Source organism: Pelobates fuscus, chromosome 10 (genome assembly GCF_036172605.1).
Source record: "Pelobates fuscus isolate aPelFus1 chromosome 10, aPelFus1.pri, whole genome shotgun sequence".
Lineage (NCBI taxonomy): Eukaryota > Metazoa > Chordata > Amphibia > Anura > Pelobatidae > Pelobates > Pelobates fuscus.
In genome coordinates this window covers 28,145,987-28,166,228 of record NC_086326.1, presented here as the reverse complement: position 1 = coordinate 28,166,228, position 20,242 = coordinate 28,145,987, and the positions used below count along the sequence as shown (strand labels likewise).

Here is a 20,242-nt window from a genome sequence, read left to right as displayed (position 1 = left end):
TCAAAAGCCTTACTGAAATCTAGGTAAGCAATGTCTACTGCACTTTTAGTTCCCCAATCAAAAAAAGATTAGTTTGGCATGATCTTCCTGAAAATAACCCATGTGATTTTAGATGTTCAACAATCCTATCCTTTATCATGGTTTCCATCACTTTCCCCACTACTGAAGTAAGGCTTACTGGCCTATAGTTGCCTGACTGCTCCCTAATTTCAAATCTTCTGGGACTAATCCTGTTAACAGCATAGTGATGTTCTTACTATAACAAAGCTATATCTCATTCTGATTCCCATTGCGATATCTCTGCAGAACTCCAAAAGTGAAAATGTCAAGCTAAATAGAAACCGTAAGCCTGTATACCAAGAGATGGGGCACAAAAATCCCAAATTAGAGGTGTACATTACTCACCATGTTCACAATTCTTTTTGACCTGATTTGACTTACTGTTTATGTTTTGTGCATTGCTGACCTGGTGTGTCTCTTGCTGACCTTATATTCCAAAAACCTGGACCCAGTTGGTCTAATTGTTCTGCATACATCTGGCATTCTTGACTTTGGATACTCCTGACTATTGCAAAGTTGCCTCTTGTGGTCTTCTGAATAAAATAGAAAAAAAAAATCTGAGACATTTATTTGTAAGATTCCCTTTTCATCTTATCTGTTACACCTAAATTAAGAAAATACTTGTTTTGAGCTTACTTTAACTCAATTAATAAACATCCATATTTGTACATCCCCCTAACACAGAATTACTCAAAAACTGGATGGTCAGATAAGGGATGTCTACCACTCTCACAAATCTTTGCCAGTCAATAACACAGCAATTAGCTGAAAAAAGTTCATTGAAGTTTACTAACAGCTGTTGGTCGAATGTTTTACTTTGATGTTCTAGAATTAAGTTAAATTAGCTTTAGCAGAGCAGTAAGAATGCATGAGCAGAAATAGCATTGTTACCGAGTGAATGAGTACCTCCAGGGTACAATATAACTGTCAAATTAATCTTAACAAATTAATAAGCACCTTAATTTTCTAATAAGACAGTAATGCGATGTGTTTTAATTTGACAATACTTAATACAACAGTGCGTTCAAATAAGACAATACATAGTATGGAGTCTGTATGACTAATTTGTGTTTCTAATTTGTGTATGACTCTTAAACTAATGAAGAATGTAAACCTGACTGTTTTACTGAGCAGCCAATAGGATGTAAGTTATTCTGTCCACATTCCGTGCTCTTCAGAGAAACCATTATAAAAAATTCTGTCTGTCTTACTGCATGTCGTTATTTTAAACAGTAATGTGGCTTCCATAATATTTCTCTGATAATATTAATGTATTAATGTATAATAATGTATTGCGATTTAAGAGATCCAATATCAATATTGTAGCTTTAAAAAAAAATGGTCAAGAAACGTCATCTAAGTGATTTTGAATATGATGTTGTTGGAGCCAAATGTGGTGGTTTGATTCCAGAAACTGTTGACCTTCTGGGATTATTATGCTTCACATCTTCATCATGTACAAAAAATGGTACAAAAAAACAAAACGTTAGCGTTAGAAAGGTTTACCTATTAATGCGCCCTCTGAGTGTACCATTATTCAATTACTGTAGGTCAGACATCCCTAAAGTTCTGTTGATATAACTGTTGTGTGCTAAAACTCTTCCATGGATATATGAACTAAAGTAGCGCTTTACTCTAAGGCGGTCTACTTGCCCTAGATAAAATTACCATGACAAATACTAGATTAATAGGTGCACAGCTATATTGATACTGAATTCCAACCAAACATAGGCCTATGTAAGAGTAGAACCTACTAGCCTTTTTCAAGTTTCCAATGAGCTTAAGCGTTTAGATATTCCAGGCATGGCTTAAACTTTCCACTTGGCACTAACCATTGGAGAGCAAAAATGTAGTAGAAATTCACCACTTGAGGGTATACTATGGCTTGCAATGGCAAGTAACTTTTAGGCCTGGCTTATAGCATGGGGCTACAAATGTTAAGCCCTGATTTTTGATTTGGTTTTTGTCTCACCTTGAGCATTTAATATTTACTTCCATGACTTTGGATTTTATACTCAACTTTGTAACTTGTATTGTCACTGATCCATTGAGACTCTGTGATCCATTGAGATTATATTGTCTATGATCCACTGATTAAATTTTTGACCTTCAGTCTTCATGTCCTGTATCTAAAACTCCTTTACATTTTACTTTTCCTGTCGTATTGCTTAGCTCTGACATATGTTTACAAACGGGCTTGTGCTCCCTTATACTGAATTCTAATGCTATATGTCTAGTTGTGACATAACTTCTATACAGTAATGTAAAATTATAGTCTACTGTTTTAATAGATTTATTAATATGATACAGGTCATTGATGCAATTGTACAATGCTCATTACCAAGGCAGTCTAACGCTATCTTGTCCAGAGTTATTAATTATTTATGCCAGCACTGCTCAATTTTTCTATTCGGTATAAGCAAGACAATAAAAAAGAAGAATTCTGCTCAGTTGACCTTTAGACGGAGCAAGGTCATTTTATGTTGTTCACTAGCAATTAACCTGATAATTGGGCTATAATGGCAATGTATATAACTTTGCTCTTAAGTATTTTCTGTTTTTAATACATCAGAGAGACATTTTGGAAGCAAATCAGTATCCAGGTTATGACTACATTAAACAGGATTTTCAATATTCTTTACTAATAAAATAAAAAGGGAATTCAATGCTATAGTGATATAATATGAAAATTTTAACTCAGCCTCTGTTACATGCCCAGTTGTACGTTTTAGTTATGGCTTTATTAATAAAAAATAAAAATAAAAAAATAAAATAAAACTCATCTAAAAAAGTTGACTTGCATGGTTTGATGAGAAAATATAAACGTGGCTGTGATTTTTTTTTTACAAGGTTATTTTCACAGAATAATGAGAGATATACAGAGTACTGCTGATGGTGACAAGTAAAATTAATGCAGTAAAGTCAGCATTCTGCTCACAAGTTAAAGGGTAACTGTTACTTCTCTGGAATTTACATCATTGAATAAAATATTGAAAATCACCTCGAACCGATGTTAACCTTTTTTTCCTAATGTGCTCTATTTTTTAAGCTTAGATGAAACATTTAGCAAATTATACAATAATCCAGTTCAGACAAGGCAAAGCCTGGGCAAGCAGTACAAAAAACATTGTTTAATGTGTCCTCTACTGTATGCCTTCTATAGGCTGACTGGCAGGTACAAAGGACAAAGCTTTTAACAATTGTTGAAAGGAATTAGATAGAGGCACCTAGTTGTAGGATAAAGAGGTGAGGGGGCAAAGAGACACACAGAGGGAATGGGGGGACAAAGAAACACACAGAGGGGCTGGGTGGACAAAAAAAACACAGTGGGGCTAGGGGGACAAAGAAATACACAGAGGGGCTGGGTGGACAAAGACATACATAAAGGGATTACGGGAAAAAGAGACCCACAGAAGTGATGGGAGAAAGACACACTGAGGGTCTGGGGAAGGACCAAAAGAGATACACAAAGGGGTATGGGGAGAAAGAGACACACAAAGAGGCTGGGGGAAGAAAGAGACATACAATTTTGTCATTTTTTGTTGGGTGGGTGGGGGGGAGCTCCAAATATCTGATGTTGCCTATGGTGCAAAATAGACTTGCATGGCCCTGATGGCAATACCCTAGGTACATCCTTCCACAAGCTCAACCAAACCAAAGACAAAGACAGATAAACTATACATTTCTTCCCAGATCCTCAGAATCATGTTTGCAATCATGATTATACCAAGGGACAGAGTACAGTGTCTCCATACCCTAATGCTAGGAAATAAAAACTACTGTCTGTTATTTTAGTTGTTATGGGGCTGCATCTTTATCCCCCCCCCCCCCCCCCCCCAGGTTTCCATCAGACAAATTACCAGTGGGAGCACAAGAACACCCATATTATCCAATGTAGATGGAGGTTTTCCAGAAATGTGAAATAAATAATAATTAAACTACCATTATATGTGTTCCTCTTTACCTACACCAGTATACCAATGCAACTGGTCTTCTAAAGAAATCATTAGCATTGTCTTATTGTTCTTTATTAAGCAATATACTGTGTCGGAGCTGATGTACTGCAACTGAGTACTTCTGCCAGGTCAGCTTCCTCTCAACTACCAGGAGAATTTAGACCCAGACGGTCGATTGGGGTCTTTGAGGACCTCTTCCACTAGACCAGGCTGCAGTGAATATAGCTTTCTCCCACACATTAGTCGAGACTAAACGTAGAGGGTGGAATATCTTTACTGCACACTACACAGCTATATATGCAGAGAAATGTTGATTCTCCCTGCACATAATCATCTATTCAATGCTATGCACAGTACAATAGTCCCTCTCTGGCATCACTCTGTCTGGGGAATTAATTAAGTTAGCCTCAGCCAATATAATATGTTCCCGTCTTTGCACTCGAAGCCCTAAAGGCACAGCACACAAAATATCCCCAAGAACCTACTTTCCCTGGACCTTACCCTCACACAATATACGTCCCTGGTAAGCTCAACACCGAGCGCCCTCACTGTCCAAATGATGCCCTGATCCAAAAATACGAGCCCTACTTACGGTGTTGTTGTGGTTCATGGTTTTGGATGAATTTATTTGCGCAATTCAAAAGGCTTTCACAATACATACTGTGTTAAACTTTTAGGAGAACCAAGATGGCTGCCGACTATGTGCTTCAAAGAGCATCAAGATGGTCACCAGTCATGTGTCCTGGTGTAACCTAGTTACACTAACAATAGACATCACCTAGTTACACTAACAATAGAGTTAATGGAAGCCCACTTATATTTGCAAGCATTCAAAACCAACTCTTTTATTTTGTACAGCTATAAATTACGTTTATTATCTGCATAAGGTATTTCTGCAAAGTTATATCCTAGCATGTAAAGTGCAGCAAAAGGTAATGTTTAATAAAAATATGTTAAAGAAAATATAACAAATATTAATAAACATGTTCTAGCTAAACACTTGTAATACTAACTAGACAATTATCCTTTGCATTACTAATTGTAAACGTATAAAAGCTATAACAATATTATACAGTTTTATACTTAACATCCCGGGATCTTAGATGAAATGAAGATCATGGTTTCTGCTGCTCTGGATAGATCAAACTTCATGTCCAAGATACAAAATATGGGCCTAGAGCGCATACTTGAAGCCTTAGAAAAAAAATAGTGAGACTGCAAACTCCAAAAAGCAACTCAAAACAGCCTCACAATAACCATAGTATCATGTCCCTCCTTCCAGCCTATTCCCTACCCATCAACCTGCCTCCTGACTCTAAACTAGTTGAACTGGTTTGTTAATTAACCTTTTCAGTGCTTTAGACTGGCATTTATGCAGGGAATATCTGTTTAATGGTGAACTTGTAACTTTAAGAGTTATGGGCATAAAAGCACAAATATTGGGTGAAAACGGTAGTTCTATTTCAAGTCCATAACAGGTGTGTTAAAGATACAGCAAGGAGTTCCAAGTGTGGCGCTCTTGTGAGGGGAGCACTCTCATGTTCCAAGCATCCTCCGATGCCTCCTCACCTCCCCGATCTCTCTTCCAAATACCATCCTATTTTGTAATCAGGAGACCGGGTGAAACCTGCACAGTCCCTATCCAAAGAACAGTTCCAAAGTGTTTCAGGGTATTCAGGGTATCCCCCGGTCAGATGCTCAAGATGTAGGACAAGACAAGGTAATCCCCAGAGGTCACCAAGTCTGGCTGGGAAGCACAATAAGTGTCATGGGCCCCCTCATCTATCCCCATAGTGAAATAGCTCTTTCAGGTACTCTTGGGATGAGCTCTATAGTCTGTGAGCTTTCAAGCCTCTCCAAAAGTCAGGGCATCCATCACAGAGACCATTGTGAAAAGAATAGAAAAACTGAAAATATTTATTATGAATTCAGTCAGGAAATAATGGAGAACTATGCATTTTAAAATAATGGAGAACTTTTTTTGCCCGATTGGGGAGTGACGTTAGCTTTACTTTACATTTTGGCAATACTTAGGCAAAACTTTGACAACAAATTATGCTATTTAAATCAAAAGTAATTAAGCAGGTAATTTACTGATTTAACTTGCTTGAAATATGATGTGTAAGATAACAGATGTCGATACTTCTTCTCTAAGTTGGGCAATTTGTGCATGTTAATTTTCTTAAACACTTTGGCAACTGACCAGCTCTTCGATGTGTTTTGACAGGTTTCCCTTAATATTGCACTGGAGGCTGTCATAATCAGACCAGCGAGCTTCATTGGCATGACTTGCGTAGCCTTCCACAAAACATCTGCAGACTCAGAGACATCATTGATCCAAGATAATATAGATGCAAAGACAGAAAGTGCTCAGAATTTAATTGTCAAATGCAACTCTGGTCATCTCAGCGGCTCACTGCTAAATTGGCCTACTAAAGTAAGTGCTTACCACACACTTATGTTTATTATATATAAATTTGAATTATTATTTGTATTAAGAGATTGCACTTGTTTGGCATAGAACTGCCTTTTTATATTAATATTATGGCACAGAAAATATTCTAGTTGTATTGATCTCACCATCTGGAGCGAATTGACTTATCCCAATATTGGAATGTTGTTGTTCCATTTGGAACGGTGTAAGAATCACTCGAGACACCTTTTATTTTAAGGACCTAAACATGGCAATCATTTATATGATTTATTTACTAAATCGGGAAATGAAAACGTTGTACATTTCCATGATTAAACTACAAGTGAACTGGACATTTTCTAATTTAGCTCTTTGGCTCACATTTACATATGCAGTTTTCATTTCACCACATTTTACCTTCTTCTTTCCAAATTGCCCATAAACGGTTTGCCCCTGATGGTATAAAATGTTATGTCATGCCTTAAAGTCACTTTATCCAACTTAATTGAATACATCTGATAACATCCACGTCATGAATTTACCACATTGCTTGGGATCAGAGAGCCACAGAGTAATACAACAGTTAAACTCAGCCTCTGTCCTTCTTCAATATAGTTTAATTTTAAAGGATCACTATAGTGTCAGGAAAACAAAGCAGTTTTCCTGACACTATAGTCCCCCTTCCGTGGCGCTGAAGGGGTTAAAAACCCTTCAGCAGCTTACCTTAATCCAGCGCCAGGCTCCCTCGGCGATGGTGACCTCTCCTCCCTGTCCGACGTCACTTCCCCCGTCCGACGTCACTGGAGCCGAATGCGCATGCATTCAAAGTGTCCATAGGAAAGCATTTCTCAATACTTTCCTATGGATGCTCTGCGCAATGGATGCGAAATTCGCCTCCAGCGTCGCAGATGCGCCTCTAGTGGCTTTCCGGAAGACAGCCACTAGAAGCTGGATTAACCCCAAATGTAAACATGGCAGTTTCTCCGAAACTGTTATGTTTACATGTGAAGGGCTAAAACCTGAGGGACCTGGCACCCAGACCACTTCATTGAGCTGAAGTGGTCTGGGTGACTATAGTGTCCCTTTAATTATGCATCCTGGTTTATAAACAATGTTTATTTAGGTAAAAAATGGTGTGTGTGTTGATGGACGTTGATAAATATGGTTTAGAAACCTACTGGATATCTGGTTTTATCATTCTAAGGAACACATGTTTTTGGTCTAAATGTAATGCTAAGAGATTCTGACTGGGCTAGATTAGATACATTGTGACATATTGAGTACAACCTTAAGAAACATAATGTTTGGGGCTGCTGTTTCTGATCAATCGGTATAATACAAAATAAGTGTACATTTCATATACTTAATCCTAATGCCACTGGAATGTACAGTCCCGGATTGTACCAAGACTATACATTATATGATGATAAGAGATTTACTAAAGTCTGAAATATTTAAATATAAATTTAAAGAAACTCTGTAATAACAATGGAAATATAGCATATAAATAATCAGTAGCTATTATTCAATACGTCAAGTGTTCATGTGAAATCATGTTTTTTTTTTTTAGTAGGGCATTCAGTGGAACAACCGGGTCAAGTCGTTCCAAAAACATTTGCAGTTCATAAAATAAGTTATTCCTGGAAATTCCTGGAAAGAGTGGCTTACCGTCTGTAAATTACTCCCCTTTAGAAGCAAATGTTTTTTTCCCGGAAATGCATGCTGGGAGGGGAGTTGGTGGCAACCAATCACAGTGCAATGATGATTCTCCTAGCTAAAACAAAACTGGCCCAATGGCAGAGGAGAATGTAACATTGAATTCTTCTGGAAAGACTTGTCTTTACCCATCTGACTTGTTTCCTCAATTCCATCTCTCTCCTTGACCCTCTTTCCTAGTTTATTACATTTGCATTAGATTATGATTGTTTTAAGGCAAAACGCTTGCTATTCAATGACAAGTTTGACATGCAGTTCGTAAAACATATTGCTTTCAACGTATTTCTATTTTTTCTTACCTTTTAGCAATTTCCTAATAATTATTAGAGGACAGGGATAGGTTAAAAAAATAAAACATATTTAAAGGGGGTGTGATGACAAGAGGTTTTGAGAAGTCATGTATTTTTTTTTTTATTTAAGTCCCTCACATGTTGTGCTGCATGTGATGTTGAATAATCTCCCTGTCTCTCTGGACCTATTACTTTGTTTTGTTTTTATTATTTTAATTGACACATTATGGCTGCACATTTTGATAATATTTTGCCGATAATTAATGTAACTTATATCTTCTGCCAGAGGCGGCTCTAGACTTTATGAGGCCTTAGGCGAAACGCAAACATGAGGCCCCACTAACAAAAAAAAGTGTCACATATACACATTGATGCACTGTCTACCTGTGTATGTGCCTGAGAGTGTGTCTGACAGAGAGTATCCTTGTGTGTGTGAATGTATGTGAGAGGGAGAGGGGGGTGATGGTGAGAGGGGGGTGATGGTGAGAGGGAGAGGGTGATGCTGAGGGTGGTGGTGGGGGGGGTGATGCTGAGGGTGGTGGGGGGTGATGCTGAGGTGATGCTGGGGGTGGTGGGGGTGGTGGGGGGAGGTGAGGCTGAGGGTGGTGGGGGAGGTGAGGCTGAGGGTGGTGAGGGGAGGTGAGGCTGAGGGTGGTGAGGGGTGTGATGCTGAGGGTGGTGGGGGTGATGCTGAGGGTGGTGGGTGGTGAGAGGGTGATGCTGAAGGTGGTGGGGTTGATGGTGAGGGTGGTGGGGGGTGGTGAGGCTGAGGGTGGTGGGGGGTGATGGTGAGGGTGGTGGGGGTGAGGCTGAAGGTGGTGGGGGTGAGGCTGAGGGGGGTGGGGGTGGTGGTGAGGGTGGTGAGGGGTGATGCTGAAGGTGGTGGGAGTTGATGCTGAGGGTGGTGGGGGTGATGGTGAGGGGGTGAGGGTGGTGGGGTGTGAGGCTGAGGGGGGTGGGGGTGGGGTGTGAGGCTGAGGGGGATGGGGGTGAGGCTGAGGGGGATGGGGGGTGAGGCTGAGGGGGGTGGGGGGTGAGGCTGAGGGGGGTGGGGGGTGAGGCTGAGGGGGTGGGGGTGAGGCTGAGGGGGGTGGGGGGTGGGGGGTGAGGCTGAGGGGGGTGATGCTGATGGGGTGGAGGGTGAGGCTGAGGGGGGCTGGGGGTGAGACTGAGGGGAGTGATGCTGAGGGTGGTGGGGGGTGATGGTGAGTGTGGTGGGGGTGGTGAGGCTGAGGGTGGTGGGGGTGATGGTGAGGGTGGTGGGGGTGGTGAGGCTGAGGGTGGTGGGGGTGATGGTGAGGGTGGTGGGGCTGAGGGGGTGGGGGGTGAGGCTGAGGGGGTGGGGGTGAGACTGAGGGGGGTGATGCTGAGGGTGGTGGGGGTAAGGGTGGTGGGGGCTAGGGGTGGTGAGTCTGAGGGTGGTGGGGGGTGAGGGTTGGGGTGAGGCTGAGGGTGGTGGGGGGTGATGGTGAGGGGGTGAGGGTGGGGGCTAGGGGTAGTGAGGCTGAGGGTGTTGGGAGGTGAGGCTGTGGGGGGTGATGGTGAGCCTACCTTTCCCTGGTGGTCCAGTGGGCTCCCTGGTAGTCCGGTGGCCACTGCTCCCGGTCTGAAGCTCTGCAGAGCTGCAGACCGTGTAGTCTCGCGAGATTTCAGAGCGTTGCCGTGGTAACCCGCGGCAACGCTCTGATTGGCCAATTCTCGCGAGTCACATGGTGACATGCTCTGCACACTGCCTAGCTGCAGACCAGTGTCTGCGATGGTGGCCGGGCAGCCAGGAGGGGCCTCGCACCCGGCGGCATACCGGGCAAGCCGCCGGGCCCCTTCCTGGTGTCAGGTCCTCGGTCACTGACCGAGGACCTGACACACTCTGCCCACAGGCGGTTTAGGCAGCCGCGAGGCCCCCGCCAGCGCGAGGCCTTAGGCGGCCGCCTAAACTGCCTAATTAGAGAGCCGCCTCTGTCTTCTGCTAACTCAATACGTAAGCCAAGATGAAACTTACTGTGAGAGTGATGAGTTACACTCAGAAGTAGCACAGATTGTTTATTGACTTTTGAGCATGAGGCATTATGTATTCTACATCTGTCTGTACGTATCAATGCATGATTGCATGGCAATGACTTAAAGAACCTCATACCATATATCAGGGTATTTTTTATATAGAAAAGCTAGGGAAGGTAAGAAAGGGGGAGGGCTGGCCCTGTATGTGTCAGGATCGGGACAGGGATCCAACACGCAGAGTACAAACAGGTACAGGGTACGTATACCGGACCTTAGAATGGCCGGACTAACGTAAGTAGTAGTAAAGAATGGTCTAGAGACAAGCCGAGGTCGAGGGAACGAGAGAGCAGGTAAACGAGAGACAAGCCGAGTCAAAGGGTAATAGAGGTAAACGAGGTAGAACAGACAAGCCGGGGTCGAGGGAACGAGAGAGCAGGTAAACGAGAGACAAGCTGAGTCAAAGGGTAATAGAGGTAAACGAGGTAGAACAGACAAGCCGGGTCAAAACCAAAGAAACTAACAGAATACAAGAGCACTGAGTGACTAGACAAGCTAGAACCACGACAGGGCAATGAACAAACGTAGAAAGCCCTCTTTTATACCCTGTTTCTAAACAGGTAATCACGCCCCCGACGAATCCTCATTCGTGCTTGGGGCTTGATTGACAGATCGGGTTGGGTTGTCGTCATGATGTCGGCTACTGAACGCCGCATCATAAAAGGAAGTGGATCCCTCGCGGCCGGCGTGTAAACGACCGAGGGAACCGCGAGGAACGAGTGATTCAACCCTTTTGCGAGGAAGAACGTCCAAGTGTCTCACCTCCACAGAGGTAGAGACAGCAGGTACCCTGACAGTACCCCCCCCCCCTCAGAAACGCCCACCGGGCGGAAGGAACCGCGACGAGATGGAAAACGGGAGTGAAAAGCCCTGCGGAGGCGAGGCGCATGCACATCCTCCTGAGGTATCCAAGACCTCTCCTCAGGACCATATCCCTTCCAATCAACCAGATATTGTAACTTCCCCAGAATCGATGATGGAATTGATTTCATACTCCTCTTGTCCCTCAACCTGAACAGAGCGAGGGGAGGATGCCGTGGAGGAAAACTTGTTACATATTAGGGGTTTTAACAAGGAAACATGAAAGGAGTTAGGAATGCGTAAGGCAGATGGAAGAGCCAGACGATACGCAACTGGGTTAATTCGAGTCAGGACCCTGTAAGGTCCAATGTAACGAGGAGCGAATTTCATAGAAGGAACCTTCAAGCGAATGTTTTTGGTACTCACCCATACCCTGTCCCCTGGAACAAAGACTGGAGCCGCCCTTCTATGTTTATCAGCGTGTTTCTTGAACAACATGGAATTATGCAGAAGAATTTGTCGAGTCTGATCCCACAACTTCCTCAGATTGGCAACATGAACATCAACCGACGGTACTCCTTGGGAAGGAGAAACCGAGGGAAGAATGGAGGGATGAAAGCCATAATTCATGAAAAAGGGGCTAGAACGAGTAGAATCACAAACGAGATTGTTGTGTGCGAACTCTGCCCAAGGAATCAGACCAACCCAATCGTCCTGGTGTTCGGAAACGAAACAACGCAAATATTGTTCGATCTTTTGATTAGTGCGTTCAGCAGCTCCGTTAGACTGGGGATGATAGGCAGAAGAGAAATTCAATTTGATACCCATTTGAGAACAGAATGACTTCCAAAAACGGGAAACAAATTGGGAACCTCTATCAGAAACAATTTCGGAAGGTATCCCATGTAAACGAAATATCTCTTTAGCGAATATCTCAGCCAATTCAGGGGAAGATGGAAGTTTAGGTAAGGGCACAAAATGAGCCATCTTAGTAAACCTGTCAACCACCGTGAGAATCACAGTCTGTTTTTTAGAAACAGGTAAATCGACAATGAAGTCCATAGCCAAACAGGTCCATGGTTTCTCGGGAATTTCCAAGGGATGCAAAAGCCCACAAGGAAGCGTCTGAGGTCGTTTAGTCTTCATACAGACCTCACATGCTTCGACGAAATCCCTAATATCTTTACGTAAGGTGGGCCACCAGAAATATTTGGCTATTAAGGAGCATGTCTTACGAATGCCAGGATGCCCAGCCACCTTACTATTGTGAAAGCATTGTAGCAGTTCTAGTTGGAGTTCAGCAGGAACAAAATGCCGTGACTCAGGACTCTGTCTAGGAGCCAGATGTTGTAGCTTCATAATCTCGGCAAGCAACGGAGAATGAATCCTGAGGCTAGTGTTGGCGATAATATTGCACTTGGGAACTATAGAAGAGAAAACCGTCTCAGATATAGTAGAAGGTTCATGTTGGCGAGACAAAGCATCGGCCTTAGAGTTCTTAGAACCAGGTCTATAAGTGAGCACGTAATTGAAATGGGTGAGGAACAAAGACCAACGAGCTTGCCTGGCGGATAAGCGCTTGGCCTCCCCAATATAAGACAAGTTCTTGTGATCCGTCAGAATAGTAACAGGATGCAAGGTCCCCTCCAATAAATGTCTCCACTCCTTTAAGGCCATGATAACAGCTAGTAGTTCCCTGTCACCAATATCATATCTGCTTTCAGTCCCAGATAGTTTATTGGAAAAAAAACCACATGGATGTAATGGTTTATCTACGCCTAACCTTTGAGACAAGATGGCACCTATACCTGTCTCTGAGGCGTCTACCTCGAGTAGGAAAGGTAAAGTTGTATCGGGGTGAACTAAAATTGGTGCAGAAGCAAAAAGTTCCTTAAGTGTCTTGAAGGCAACGAGAGCTTCAGTAGACCAAGTCTTAGTGTCAGCCCCCTGTCTGGTCATATTGGTAATAGGATCAATAATGGAAGAGTATCCTTTAATGAAGCGCCTATAATAATTGGAGAATCCAATAAACCTCTGAATGGCCTTGAGACCCCTAGGTAATGGCCAATCTAAAATAGACTGGAGTTTATCCGGATCCATTTTAAAGCCTTCCCCAGAAATCACGTAACCAAGAAAGTTTATCTGAGATTGATCAAAACTACATTTCTCCAATTTGCAGTACAATCCATGTTGTAGGAGTTTGCGCAATACCCTTCTGACTTGTCTGTGGTGGGTCTCAATTTCTCTAGAGTGTATTAGTATATCATCTAAATATACAATAACACAATCCTGTTGAAATTCCCTAAGAACTTCATTGATCAGATCCTGAAATACTGCCGGTGCATTACAGAGCCCAAAAGGCATTACCGTGTACTCATAGTGCCCATATCGAGTATTGAACGCTGTTTTCCACTCGTCTCCCTGCTGAATTCTCACCAAGTTATACGCCCCTCTGAGATCTAACTTGGTGAAAATCTTGGAACCCTTTAAACGATCAAAGAGCTCAGTAATCAAGGGAATTGGGTATGCATTTCTGATAGTTATTTTATTCAAACCTCGGTAATCAATGCAAGGCCTTAAGGTGCCATCCTTTTTATTCACAAAAAAAAAACCGGCCCCGGCAGGCGAGGATGATCTCCTAATGAATCCCTTGTCTAGATTCTCACGGATATATTCCTCTAAGACTAAGTTCTCCTTAGTGAATAAAGGATATACATTGCCCCTCGGAGGCATAGTACCAGGTAGGAGATTAATCTTGCAATCAAAGGACCTGTGTGGAGGTAAAGTATCAGCATTCTTCTTGTCAAAGACTGCCTTTAAATCTATGTATCGAGACGGTATTTGTAAGTCTGTAGACTGGGTGGAGTTAACCGGTGTATTACCTACGCAAAGTGGTGAGATTTTCTGTAAACACCTGTCCTGGCAACCCTGACCCCATGAAGTTATCTCCCCTAGCTCCCAATCAATAATAGGGTTATGTTTCTTTAACCATGGATACCCCAGAACTATAGGAACAGAAGGGGAAGAGATAAGCATAAGGGATATATCCTCCTCGTGTAAGATACCAACAGTCAAAATAACAGTTATAGTCTCATGAGAAAGCACAGGTTCAGATAATGGTCTACCATCTATGGCCTCAACGGCCAAGGGAGTATCTCTTAGCTGAGATGGGATAGAGTGTTTAGAAACAAAAACTTGGTCGATAAAGCTCTCAGCAGCTCCGGAGTCTATCAATGCCATAGTCTTTATTACTCCCTTCTCCCATGCTAAAGAAACCGGTAGTAGAAGCCTGTGATCTTTATAATTGTGTATAGAGGACAAAATAGAAACACCCAAGGCCTGTCCTCTAGAGAAACTTAGGTGCGAGCGTTTCCCGGACGATTAGGACAATTTAGGCGAAGGTGCCCTCTTACTCCACAATACATACACAATCCCTCCTTTCTTCTGTACTGTCTCTCCTCTTCTGAGAGGCGAGTATTGCCTATTTGCATAGGTTCAGAAAAAACTGGGATAGTGGTTTGAGGACTTTGAAATAAAGGCGCTAGTTTAAAGGAAGGTCTACGAATATTATCACGAGTGTTCTGTCTCTCTCTTAAACGTTCGTCAATACGAGAAATAAAAGAAATTAAATCCTCCAAATTTTCAGGGAGCTCTCTAGTAGCCACCTCGTCTAGGATTACATCAGATAATCCGTTTACAAATACGTCTATATAGGCCTGTTCATTCCACTTAACTTCTGCCGCCAAAGACCTGAACTCTAGTGCATAATCCACAAGGGTTTGGTTATCTTGTCTAAGGCGCAATAGTAATCTAGCTGCATTGACCTTTCTACCTGGAGGGTCAAAAGTTCTTCTAAAAGCAGCAACAAAGGCATTATAATTATAGACTAACGGATTCTCATTCTCCCACAGAGGATTGGCCCATCTCAGAGCCTTATCAATGAGGAGTGTGATAATGAATCCAACCTTTGCCCTATCTGTAGGGTAAGAGCGAGGTTGTAATTCAAAATGAATACCAATTTGGTTTAAGAAACCACGGCACTTCTCCGGAGAACCACCATAACGTACAGGAGGTGTAATACGGGAAGAAGCACCTACAGTGGCTACTTCTAGACCTGAACTTACAGGAGAGATGGACGTAGCTCGCATCTCCTCCGGTGGATTACTAGATCGAGATAATAAAGCTTGCAGCACTAGAGCCATCTGGCCCATTCTGTGATCCATGGCATCAAATCTAGAATCGGAAGGACCAACCTGAGTGTTTGTACCTGCAGGATCCATGGCCCTGTCGTAATGTCAGGATCGGGACAGGGATCCAACACGCAGAGTACAAACAGGTACAGGGTACGTATACCGGACCTTAGAATGGCCGGACTATCGTAAGTAGTAGTAAAGAATGGTCTAGAGACAAGCCGAGGTCGAGGGAACGAGAGAGCAGGTAAACGAGAGACAAGCCGAGTCAAAGGGTAATAGAGGTAAACGAGGTAGAACAGACAAGCCGGGGTCGAGGGAACGAGAGAGCAGGTAAACGAGAGACAAGCCGAGTCAAAGGGTAATAGAGGTAAACGAGGTAGAACAGACAAGCCGGGTCAAAACCAAAGAAACTAACAGAATACAAGAGCACTGAGTGACTAGACAAGCTAGAACCACGACAGGGCAATGAACAAACGTAGAAAGCCCTCTTTTATACCCTGTTTCTAAACAGGTAATCACGCCCCCGACGAATCCTCATTCGTGCTTGGGGCTTGATTGACAGATCGGGTTGGGTTGTCGTCATGACGTCGGCTACTGAACGCCGCGTCATAAAAGGAAGTGGATCCCTGGCGGCCGGCGTGTAAACGACCGAGGGAACCGTGAGGAACGAGTGATTCAACCCTTTTGCGAGGAAGAACGTCCAAGTGTCTCACCTCCACAGAGGTAGAGACAGCAGGTACCCTGACAGTATGTGAAGGATAGCACAAAATCTAGCCTAATAAAAGTTAGTGAGGACAACATAGAGTCCGTTTGGGTTAAGTTAGAATTTGGTAATCACACAGTAACTCGTGTAGGTTAGAGTTAGATAATCTACTAGTTGAGGAAATAGCTAAAATGACAATGAAGGGGGACATTATCATCATAAGTGACTTTAATCTTCCTGATATGAACTGGAAAACCAAAATAGCTGCTTGTGCCAGGGGCACACATATTCTAAACTCCCTACTGGGATTGTCTCTAAAACAAGTCATTGAGGAACCAACTCATAAAGAGGCCATATTAGATTTAGTGCTACCAAATGGAGATTTGGTATTAGTTATTACTGTAGGTGAAAGTTTAGGATCCAGTGATCATCAGTCAGTGTGGTTTAATATAAGAACAAACATTTTAGACTTTAGACAAACAGACTTTTCTAAAATTATAATATGTGTAAAGGAGTCATTATCAAACTTGATCAGTTTAAATTGAGTCAAAGAGAAATGGGATTATTTAAAAGTTACACTACTGAAGGCAACAGCAAATTCCATTAGGCTTGTCAGTAAGAGCAAAAAAAATAAAGAAACGTTAGCATTTAGTAATTATAAAAAAAAAATATCAGGAAGATAGACAGATCTATAAGGTTAGGCAAAAAAAAAGGCTAAGCAAGTTTTTAAGAGCTTCCAAGTCACACACAGAAAAGAAAATAGCCCAGTCAGTCAAAAAGGGGGACATTTTTTCAGATACATAAATGAGAAAAAGAAAGTAAAACAATGATTAGTTAGATTAAAAACAAAAGAAAGAAGGAAGGTATGTAGAAGAGGATAAATGTCTAGCTGACTGCCTTAATTAATATTTGTGTTCAGTATTTACAGATGAAAATGAATGAAAGGGACCTTGGTTAGGAAAAAGGACAAATTAGTCATTTGTTACATGTGAGTTTACAGAGGAAGAGGTTCTATTTCAACTGTCTAAAGTAAAGACAAATAAGTCATTTGGGCCTGATGAAATACACCAAAAGTTATTAAAAGAGCTTAGTGGTGTACTAGCAAAACCATTAACAGATTTATTTAACCAATCATTGATAACAGGAGTAGAAAGTTAGGGAAAGGTAGTAGGGTGGAGTCGGGTAACTATAGACCAGTAAGCCTTACTTCAATAGAGTGGAAAGTAATGGAAACCATGTTAAAGGATAGGATTGTTGAACATCTAAAATCACATGGATTTCAAGATAAGAGACAACATGGGTTTACTTCAGGGAGGTCATGTCAAACTAATTTAATAGATTTGAATAATTCAGTAATTCTTTGATTCTTTGATTCTTAGATTGATTGGGTAACTAAAAAAATAGATCAGGGTACAGTAGACATTGCTTACTTAGATTTTAGTAAGGCTTTTGACACTGTTGCACATAGAAGGCTCATCAATAAACTACACTCTTTGGATTCCAATATTGTTGAATGGGTTTGGCAGTGGCTGAATGACAGGCAACAGAAGGTTGTGGTCAATGGAGTATATTCAAAGCAACTTTGTTACCAGTGGGGGATCTGTACTTGGACCCATTTTCTTCAATATTTGTATTAGTGATATTGCAGAAGGTCTTGATGTAAGATATGTCTTTTTGCTGATGATACAAAGATATGTAACAGAGCTGGTGTTCCAGGAGGGATACTCCAAATGGAAAATGATTTAGGGAAACTTAAAAAATGGTCAGAGCTGTGGCAAATTACATTAAATGTGGATAAGTGCAAGTTAATGCATCTTAGATGTAAAAACCCAAGGGAAGAGTATAGAATATTTGATACTGTCCACTCCTAACCTCATCATCTGAGGAAAGGGATTTAGGGGTAATTATTTCAGATCACTTAAAGGTATTCTGACAATGTAATAGAGCAACAGGAACTGCTAGGATAATTCTTGGTTGTATAGGGAGAGGTATTAGCAGTAGAAAGAGGGAAGTGATCATGCCATTGTACAGAACACTGGTGAGACCTCACTTGGAGTATTGTACACAGTACTGGAGACCATATCTTCAGAAGGATATTGATACTTTGGAGAGAGTTCAGAGAAGGGCTACTAAACTTGTTCATGGATTACAGGATAAAACTTACCAGGAAACATGTATAGCTTGGAGGAAAGACGAGACAGGGGGAATATGATAGAAACATTTAAATACATAAAGGGAATCAACACAGTACTAGAGGAGACTATAATATCAGGGAGTACTACTTTACTGAAAGGGTAGTGGATACATGGAATAGCCTTCCAGTTGATAGAGGTTAACACAATGAAGGAGTTTAAGCATGCGTGGGATAGGCATATGGCTAGACGTAAGATAAGGTCAGGGACTAATGAAAGTATTTAGACAATTGGGCAGACTAGATGGGCCGAATGGTTCTCATCTGCCGTCACATTTCCATGTTTCTTTGTATTTAAAAAACAAAAATGTTTTGGGATTTTAAGTTATTTTAATATTATAAAATTGATTGTTTAGCAATAAGACCACAAAGCGTTTTAAGAACTGGGTGTTGATCATTGCAGCTCCAATTCTTGTATACAAAATACTTTAAACAAGGTAAAAAAAAACAACAGGTTGATTTATTGCTTGCAGATTTGAGTACACCACCCTTGTAAATCCATGGGTGGGAAAGTTGACAAACTAGGTACAGAAACCACTGTGCTTTGAATATGCAGATAGAAGAATTTTGCAACACTGTGGAATGAAAAGGCCTTTGTGGTGAGGGGTGAATGCATTGATGATGGCAAATATTTATCATTTATTTTTTTCATGTGGATTCCTGTATGGAAAAGACATTATAATGACTCTACAGGGCTTAATCACTAATCATTGAATTGTGATAAACTGAAAATTAAATTAAGATTGCAACTTTTGAACTGGATGCTTTTTCCAAATTCCCTCTTTTAAAATATGAATATTTTGGCCTAAGATTTAACTCATGTGATTTTAAGTTCACTGTTTAATTATTAAACCCCTACACAGATTTCACATCAAATTTTATTTTTTACGTGACGTTAACTCATGTAATTTTGAATTCACTGCTTAATGATTAAACCCCTAAACTGATTTCACTTAAAATTACTTTTTATTCGCTCTATGATGACTACATTTTGTGCGAAGAGGTATTTTTTTCCTATTTTTCTAACATTTAGAAACTATAATTAGGGTGAATCAGCGCCTAACGAAGTCTCATATTCGTTTTGACAATCATGACAAACTCTGCACTCGATGTCTGTAAAATATGCAGAACTAGGCAGTTTGACTCAGACTCCTAAATCATGATATTTTTGCCAAAATTATTTCCTTCTGGATAGGTTTTTTGCTACAAAAAAAAACAAATGAGTAAACATTAGTATGGCGAACTAAGACCCTTTTTGTAAGGCTTTTTTACATGGCTTAGATGAAGCGGTAAATTTTGTGTTGTTGAGCCAATCTCTTAAAATATCTAAAGGGTGGAAAAAAAACCTCATCTCTCATTTCTAAATTTAACGTTGTGCCAGCTGGTTCATTTCATTCTCCTGCATCAAAAAGCATCTCTTATTCTATGTGACTGTATCAATAGGATGTCTAAACAATCTATAATGAAGTTAATGTATTCATTTTATTCAGCGTATTAGGAAGACTGCAAAACAAATTTAAAAAAAAAATTAATTCTGTTGGCAGCTTAGTGTCAAAGTATCTATAAGACCTGATGATTACCAATTGATGACTTTTTGTAGCATTTCTGTATATAGCATTATTTATGATATTTATTACTGTCATGATAGGTACAATTTAACTGATATTGTTTCTAAATGCAGTGAATGGATTGTTTATCACAGAAATTAAAAGATCTATTCAATATACAATATTTAGATATACACTCATCTTCCCTTTGGTACAGTACTGCCATGTCCTCATTTTCATGGCTGGTAGACTTCTTTAAATCCTGTCTGTGGTACATCTTCACTTGGCATACAGTGTGTTTTCATTTTTCTTTCTTT

The 20,242-nt window shown here is 41.2% G+C and overlaps 1 protein-coding gene across 3 annotated transcripts in view; it reads left to right on the top strand.

Annotated features, from left to right (window-relative positions):
- Positions 1-20,242, top strand: part of ADGRA1 (adhesion G protein-coupled receptor A1) — a 583,487-nt gene that overhangs the window by 204,228 nt on the left and 359,017 nt on the right. For all 3 annotated transcript variants that reach the window (XM_063435182.1, XM_063435184.1, XM_063435183.1), the window contains one exon: positions 6,244-6,453. In XM_063435182.1, the coding sequence (XP_063291252.1) occupies positions 6,244-6,453 (210 nt within the window). The remainder of the gene's footprint in view (positions 1-6,243; positions 6,454-20,242) is intronic.